Source organism: Ochotona curzoniae, unplaced genomic scaffold (assembly GCF_017591425.1).
Source record: "Ochotona curzoniae isolate NIBS_2020 unplaced genomic scaffold, NIBS_Ocur_1.0 contig_3498, whole genome shotgun sequence".
NCBI classification, from domain to species: Eukaryota; Metazoa; Chordata; class Mammalia; order Lagomorpha; family Ochotonidae; genus Ochotona; species Ochotona curzoniae.
The window spans coordinates 43,545,746-43,554,376 of record NW_024465885.1 but is presented as its reverse complement, the minus strand read 5'-3'; the positions used below and the strand labels follow the sequence as shown (position 1 = coordinate 43,554,376).

Here is an 8,631-nt window from a genome sequence, read left to right as displayed (position 1 = left end):
CCACGCGCAGGGGCCACGACCTGAGAGTCCGCTGCAGCCGAGCCAGCAGCTGGCTGGGCTCTAACGACAGTCCTTAATGAGAGAGAGCCTCAGCTCACCTGCTCCTGCCCTGCCTCCAACCCGCACCACGCGCCCACCGGAGCCACTAATTGCTAAAGCCTGTCTCCTGTCACCACCCGCCACCCAGATGGGGACAGATGGAGTCCAGGCACCTGGGAGGAGGGCTGGGAGCACCGTTTAGGGGTTGGGGTGCAGTGTTGGAGAGTAAGTACCCTGTGGTTGATGCTAGTTTGGGAATGTTTTTTAAAGATTTATTTATTTATTTTTAGTTGAAAGGCAGACTGAGAGAGATCTTTGATCCACTGGTTCACTCTCAGGCCACAATGCCCTCAACTGTGCTGACCCAAAGCCAGGAGCCATGGGTCAGGAACTTTTTCTGAGTCTTCTACTCTGGTGCAGAGTCCCAAGCCTTTGGGCTGTCCCCACTGCTTTCCCAGGCCACAGGCAGGGAGTTGGATGGGAAGTGGAGCAGCCAGGACATGAGCTTGCACCCTTTTGGGATGCTGGCACTTGAAGAGGGAGGATTGAGACATGGCACCAGCCCCAGATTGGGGATTATGAGGGTGGGGTGAGAGGGTGCCTGTCAGGGCTTGGGCTCTGCAGTCAGGTTCCTTGTGCCCGGTGTGCCTCATTTACCCTCTCTGTGCCTCAGTTTCCTCAACTGTAATGTGGATCAGTGACGGCTGCTCTTCCAGGATTTGCCTGGAAGTGGAATGAAGGGACTTAGGCAAAGTTCTGAACTCCTTCCTTAACACCAGCTAGCCCGCTAGCCTGCTAGCCCGCAGCCACCTCTTCTTCCAGCCTCCTATTAGTAATAATCAACAATCCTCCTCATCCCCCAGCACGGGGAACTCCACCTCCCTCTTCCCAGTTGGGCTCTGCCTGGTCCACACCGCCTTCCTTCACCCAGCCCCCAGTAACTCCTGGGAGAGAGAGGTTGGGGAAGGGGCTGGAAGTGTGTATGGAATCTCTATCTCTGTCCCACCTAGGAGACCCTGTCAGCCTTCGAATCAGACGGCCCTGTTTGTCTGTGGCTGTCCCAAGTCCCTCACCCAACCAGGTAGGGCTGAATGCAGCCAAACCCCTTATTCGGGGAAAAACCAAAGTGGGTACTGGGCATCCCTTACAGAGGTCCTGAAAGAGGAGGGTGGTCACCTTGCAAGGTGTCTGGAAACTCTTGCCAAATGCCCCTAAGACTTCTACGGATTCCCTAGAGCACCTGTGTATGGGGGGTGGCGCGGGGGGGGGGGGACTCAGCTCAAAATCTACAAGGGGACACTTAGAATGAGAAACAGGCAGGACGGCAGGAATGCCTTGCCTCTTCAATGAACTGGCCACATTGCTGGGCATGGGTCCTACCCTATGAGGGGCAGACAGATCTTTAGCTCCATGCTAATTTGAGCCATGGCAATGTTAAGCCGGCTCTCCTTCGCTCTGGCTGCTTTGGGAACTCCGATGGTTCCATTCTGGGAGCAAGCAGGATGTATCTTCTCACCAGGGTCTTCCCACAGCCTCATTCTGAGCCTAGCTGGGCTGGTGACACATCCTGGTTGAGATGCACATGATGTGGATTTGCTTCACGCCAGCTCACTGCCTGCCCCGGGGGATATGGGACCGCCCAAGTCCACCTTCTGTAAGGTGCCTGGGGGCTCAGAGTTCTTGCCCACTGCGGTCTGCAGTGGATAGCCAAGTGCTGGAGGTCTTGTGGTCCTCCGCATCCTGATGAGTCTAGGGGGTTCGCAGCTTGGGGCTGGGGGACCTGAAGGGCCATGCACTTACACGCTTGGGGGTGGTTGGTCTAGACGGCAGCGCTAACCTTCCATCGGGTCCTGCTTCCTTCTACTGCCCTTCTCTCAATAGGAGTTGTTAAACGGCATCGGAAACCGAAAGCTGAGCTATGCCAGTCCTCTCCCGCCCCATCCCTGAAGCCCGGAGGAGACCTATGGCTTGACTGGTGCCAGGCCTGGGCCACCCTCGGCAAGCAACCACTTGCTCCAAAAGGCTGGGTGCTGTGTGCGCCAGCACGAGCCTGGCTGTGGCTTCTTACCGTCTGGGAACGCTTGGGGCTCACCCGTGGCGGCCGAGAACTTGAGACAGGCGGCTGAGGAAGGGCCTCTCAGGAACACAGCCCTCCCTCTTCCCTAGCAGATCAGGCGTCCAGGCGGGTTGGCAGCTGCAAGCTGCAGAAAGCTCTCCCGGCCGGGCGAGTAGAAGGGAAGCTTGGATTGATTTACTCTGCGCATACCTGAACGGGATGGAACCGCTCCCCATGGCCAGCTCCAGCTCCACTTGGCTCTTGGCTCTCGCCATTCGAAATTCCAGCCTCCTAGCGCCCCACCGTAGCCTTCTGTTTATGGCTGAATCTGGACTAACTTTTCAGTTCTTTGAAAGTTTCCTTCCAAACAGAATTTTGGAGTAAAAGTGGTGATTAATCCTTGCCCTGCTCACTCCTTGCATTGGGAATGTGCTGCTAGGTCCCACCTTTGGGTTGCTGGCCACACAGCCACTCAACTCCACCACTGACTACCCCACCCCTCGTCTGATATGCCTTCAATTCTGCGGGGGAAGCCCGTAGGGCCCAAGTTACCCACTGCAGGACCCACACGTTCCTGTCCCAAGCTCGGGGCTGGAGCAACTGGCACCTATGTGGACCGGGCTCAGGGGCCCAGAAATGATTCTGTATTCAGGTAAGTCTTCACCCACAACGCCCCATGCAGGTCCAGGGGCATTCTTGCCCTGTAACCAAGAGAGACGATGCTGGCCATTCGCTGCTGGAGTCTGCGGCTCCCGCGTCTGGCCAGTCCTCTAAGCGATCCGCGCCCCTGAGGGCAAGATTTGGTTTCAAATCTTCATCTAGTCACATCCTAGGTTTATATTGCAGTATGGAGATTGTATACATTGTGTGCAGCGAGCCCCGGGGTCTGGCGCCTGACTGGGGGTGGGGATCTTCTCCAGGACCGAGAAAGGGTGAGAGACTTAGCGCCCAGCGTTTCAGCGGCGCTTGGCCAAGACCCAGCCTTCCCGCCGGTGCTGTGTGTGAGGCCCAAGCAGGTCCCTTAAATGATTGGACCGCAGCCCAGCCCAGGGGCGGAGGAAGCCGCAGCTCTTGTACCCCCGCCAAAGACGAGGTTTCAGCCGCGGAAGGCTCCAAGAATTCGAGAAGAAAACCTGCTTCGAAGCTAACTCCAGGGAAAGTTGCTGCGGATGAAGCGCCCGAACACAAAATAAAAATGAGCAAGTTGTGGAAAATAGCCGAAGTTACCGTTCTCTCGGCACATACCCCCAAAGGCGACCTCGCAGGATCCGTCCTGCACCCTGTCCCCGGTCACCTGAGCCTTCTCTCCCACTGACGCAAAACGCTCAACTTTGACATTTTTATTTAAAATCTCAACACTGGATCATTTATTTCGTTTTTTTTTTTTTGCAACCAAACAAGTAATAAATATTATTTAGCACTTTTTTTTTTTTTACAAAAATAAAACAGATCATACACTCTCTGCGAGGGGCCGTGCTATCGGAGGAGGGGGAGGCGGCGCGGCAGGTGCTTGCGGAGCCCTTCAAGGCGAGGCTCCTGGAGGCGCGCCCCGCACGCACGTGGAGCCTTAAGGCCTGCGGTGCTCCGTGATCCTATAGAGAAACCCAGACCGGGGGAAACTCGCGTGCGCGGTGGGGCTGGCACCTACCTCCTCCTCGTTAGGCCACCCACACATCCCTCAAAGAAACAACGCAAAAAGACGACTGTACCCCCTCCACCCCAACACCAAAAAAAAAAAAAAAAAATAGTCCAGGCTATCTTCATGGCTACCGTCATTGCCTGGGCGGTCCACCTGAAGGACACCAAAACACACAGCCCGTAGTCAGAAAAATCAATTTTGTGCTCAACGAAGAGAAAGGGGGACCGCTAGCTTCCTACTTTTTAAATAACTAAAAACAAAACAAAAATACCACCCCTCGGCGTTCCCACCACAATCGGCAGTTTGGGGTTACTTAAATCCACAAGTAGTTCTGTTCGTAGCGTCTGTCCATACTGTTGGGAAACGGGGGGAAACCCACAGTTGACCTAGAAAACCACAAACCTCCAAATCGGCTGAACAGGCTGGAAAGAGCCATCACAGTTCTTAGCTGAAGTAGCCTGGGCGCACCCCCATACCGGGCACTGGACGCGATCTTTAGGGGCCTCTGTTACCCAACGCGAGTTTCGAATCAACTCCTTTCCCCATCCCGGGCCAGGGTCCACACTCAAAGACCGGGGACAGATTTCTACAGGAGTGGGTCGGCCGGCCGAGAGAGGAGGAGGAAAGAGAAGACCAGCGCGCCCCTACCCTCCCACCAAGCGCTGGTCGAGTCGGGGAGTCCGGCTGTGCTCTCGGGGAATCTGGCTTTTAGAAGCTGTCCCTGGGCAGGGGACTCCAGTGAGGAATGTGCGCAGTAGAGTCTTTCTCGGAGGCCGTGCCCACTTCACCAGGGCTGTTTCAAGCCACCGAGTCCTCGGGGCGCCAAGGTCGTCCATCTCCTCAGGACTCGGTGAGCTTAAGAGCGAGCTCAGGGGCGGCTGGGGATGCCCGCAGCTGCAATCGCCGCCCTCACTCCAATTCACCCACGCGTAGCCCGAGGTCCCGTGTCTCTAGTGGTCACCGCACAGTTCTAGAGCCCACTACAGCGATGGGCAGACTCCCTTCCCCCCTCCCCACCGACCCTTCGGGTTCCCTAACCCCCGCCCCCAACTCGCCAGAACGCGCCGGCGCCCACGGGCTCTCACTTGGCGTCCGAGGTGAGACGAGGCAGGCTGCCCGCGCTCATGGCCGACACGTGGTGGTGCGGCGGAGGCACCTGGCACATGCTACAGGGACAGGGCATGCCGCCCCAGTGTTGGAAGCCCCCGCTGCCACCGCTGCCGCCGCCTCCACTCCCCAGAGGGGCAGCCGCTGCGGCCGACGGAGACTTGAGCAGGCCGTGCGGAGGCCGGATGGAACCGACCGAAGACAGCCCGGAGCCGGGCAGAGACGCGCTGGACACGGCGGCGGCGGCAGCGGCAGCGGCGGCGGCGGCCGCGGCAGGTGGCAGGATCGGGTGGTGCACCGCCGGGTGATGCGCGGCGTGCGCCGCCGCTGGGTGCGCCGTGGCGGCGGCGGGCAGAGGAGCCGAGTGCGCCAGCCCCCCGCAGGCCGACGGGTGAAAACCGGCGTGGTGGCCGCCGTAGATCTCGCTAACAAGCCTCTTCATCTCCTCCAGCGAGTTGGTGAGCATAAGGATGTAGTTGCGCGCCAGCAGCAGCGTGGCGATCTTGGAGAGCTTGCGCACCGACGGGCCGTGCGCGTAAGGCATGACCTCGCGCAGGCCGTCCATGGCAATGTTGAGGTCGTGCATGCGCTTGCGCTCGCGGCTGTTGATCTTGAGGCGCAGCTGCTGCAGCTCCGGCTCGGTCATCTGTTTCTTGTCCTTCTTGGTGGACGACGCGGCCGCCGAGGACGTGGACGACGACGTGCTGGACGAGGAGGACTTGAAGCCGCCGCCGCCGCCGAGCTTGTCCCCGGGGTGGTGCGCGCCCGCTGCGCCCATGGCTCCGCGCAGCTCGGCGCTCAGCTCTGGCGGGCAGTCACTCGGTGTGGACGAGGACACGGTGCCACCCGTGAAGCCGCTGCTGCCCTTGCTGCGGGCCGGCAGGAAGAGGTCATCGGGCTCTGGCGACGACGGACGGCTGGACACCAGGCTGGCGTCCGAGTCCATGGCCCAGGTGGATGGCCGCTGCTTTCGCAGGATCCTCTCCTTTCTTGGGCTCTCGGAGAGAAAGACAGACTTAGAACTTGGACAGCTCCCCGCGCCTGCGCCACGGCCCGGGGCCCAGGTTAGGTGACCAATCTCTCCCTTCCTCTCATCCACAGGTTGTTTTAGGGAGTATCCGGGGTCCCGATGTGGACGGGCATCCTAGAGGACTTTGTGCCTTCCATTAGGAACGGGAAAGCTGAGTGCTGGGACTGGAACGAACCGGGGACCAAGGAGCGAAAACTATTTGATGCAGTTACCTCATCCTGGTCGACACCGCGTGGCGTACACACTCGCACACCCGTACACCCGTACTCGGGATCTCCCACCCTGGGCAGAAAGCAGGCCGTCGCGCCGCCCGGGCGTTGGCTTTAGAGCGCAAAAATGCTGGATGACGGTGTGGGAGAGGGAGGGTCTGATCACCTACTCCCGGCCCCGGAAAACTGCTCAGCGAGGGCAAGCCCACGGCCCCCTTTAGGGTCGCATCCTAGGTCGTAGCCGATTTGGGGGTACGTCTATCCCTGGGGACTCTGAGCTGGGGCTGCTTGGGCGGAACCAGGGCGGGGACACTTACTACGGATGCGGTATGGAGGAGTCGACTTCGAAGCGCCGCCACCGCGCAGAGCCGGACCCGGGGCGCTGGTGCCGTCTCGGGCTGTGATAAGCATCCGCACCTTTCGGGGCTCGGCTGGTTTTTTATAGGCGGGTGGCGGCGGCGGCGCAGGCGGCAGCGGCAGCCCGGGCGGGGGGCGGGGAACAATGTGCTTGCCGTGGAGGGCCCGCCGCGCCAATGAGCGGGGCCGGCCCGGGGGGCTGGGAAGCTGATGTCATCCCGGCTAATTCCGCTCAATGAAACCCGCCCGACGCGGCACACGCCTCCCGGTCCTGCGTGCAGCCAATGGGCACACTCGCTCCGGAGCTGGGCGAGCGGGGACTGAAGGAGGAGGGCCGGGCGCTGCGAGACCCGCCTGGGCGGAGGCGGGTGGGCTTGTGGGGAAACCGAAAGGTGCCCGGCGCGCCCCGAGGGCCGAGGGCAAGCGAGAGCGTGGCTCTATTTCTAAGAAAATACGCGCGCCGCACGCGGACTGGGTTGGGCTGGGGTCACCACAGGCACGGCTCCCGGCAGCCTGGTGCGCGGACTCTCCTCTCTCCGTTCCCACCGCTGGTTTCCAGCGGTGGGTTTCATCAACATGTGCGCCTTTGGGAGCCCCCAAATGTAAAGGGAAAAGCAAGTCGCAGAAGCTGCGCTTTCGGGATCGCTGCTGCATTCTGCGGGTGGCCGGGAGCGCCCCCAGCTGGGGGCCGGGTCTGAAGGAGCTCCGGGAGGGTCGGGAAGGAACCGACTCTTCAGAACGCGGCTTCCAAAGAGATCTTCAAGTTGGGTAGGAGTGGGAAGAGCGTGGGGAAGAGCGTTTCTCGGCGCAGTAACCGCGCCAACGCCAGGACCGACTGTGTCCCGCGCCCCTCACTCCCACAGCATCTATTGGCAGTGGACCCCGAGTATCATCCTCGCCTTTGTGAGGGTTTCTAAGCCTTGAGAGAAGGAGCCGGTGCGCAAAGACCTAGCTCTAGGCGCCTCTGCGCAATGGGAGGTCAGAGGGCAGCGAGATGGATCCTCCGGTGGGCCCGGTTTCGGACACATTTTCCTGGCGGACACCTGGAAACCTTCGATCAAGCGGAGAATCAATCCGCTCCAGAGAAGCACCTAACGGAGGTACTCGGAAGGGCCCTACGCACTTGCCCATTGTGCAGGTGGGAAAATACAGAGGTGGCGTCCGCGGCCAGCCTCCGGAGAGAAACAGGGTGAAGTGCAGGGTGTTCTGCAGTCGCAAGCCTTGGAGAGGTACACGCAGTCTTTTCCCCAAACCCTGGCCTGCCTCCTTCCCGTCCCCCTCCCTCCCTCCCTCGCCCCCCGCCCCCCACCCAAGTGATTCTCTTTGGAGATCCAGAAGTTTGTTTCTTGTGATCTGGGATGCAAGCGAGCTCGTGACGCAGCGCGCGCGCGCACACACACACACACACCACTGCCAGTTTTGTCAGAGGGTGTTGGTACTGCTCTGGTTGCTTCCACCCTCACCTGGGACTTTTTAATATGCGTGCATGTTTTTCAAAATTAGCACACACAACAGACGTAAAAAATGCAGCAGATAATCGACCTTTCTTATAGCAAAGTTGCAGAATAAAGCCAACACAGAGTGAATGGAACGGGGCGGAGGGGGGGGAGGAGGTCTCGTCAGGGGCCTAGCCTCGTGCCTTCCAGAGCATAATTTCTCAGCCCACATGTTTTCCAGCTGGCTCGGCAGCCACCCGTTAAATATATATTTAAGAAGTTAAGAAGTGAAGAGTGACGATATATCTTCCAGGGGTTACGAAGACGACCCAGAAGCCGCTTGATTAGAGGAATCCTTCACCTTGAGGCCGATGGGGAAGAGTGCGGGACCTTGGAGCGTCGCCGCTGTGGGGCAGCTCGGGCCACCCGCGGTGAGGCCGGCAGGAGGGGCTCGCCCTTCAGGACACTTACGTCGGAGGGTAGAGCTGGGCGTTTACAAGTGCGTCTGAGCCACACAGGCGGAAGCTGAGGTTAGTCCTGCCGGCCGGCTGTACCGACGCCTTGGCCCCGTGGCTCCTCTCCTTTGTCGCTTACTACTAGTGCCTCTCCCGCATCCGGCCTTCCGCCAAGAGAGTGCGCGGGCCTGGTTGGTCCAATGGCTGGAGTTGGAGGCCGAGAAGGGCTTCAAGCTGGCGGCGCTCCTCAGAGTCCAAAATATCGAAGAGACCGTCCGCCCGCAGCAGGGCTGGCTTTGCGCT

General features: G+C 59.8%; 1 protein-coding gene across 1 annotated transcript; it reads right to left on the bottom strand.

Moving 5' to 3' along the window:
* Window positions 1-4,815: 4,815 nt before the first annotated feature.
* On the bottom strand, window positions 4,816-5,787 carry OLIG2 (oligodendrocyte transcription factor 2). The gene has a single exon (XM_040980899.1). It carries the CDS (start codon window positions 5,785-5,787, stop codon window positions 4,816-4,818), a length of 972 nt encoding a protein of 323 aa, XP_040836833.1.
* Window positions 5,788-8,631: the final 2,844 nt, after the last annotated feature.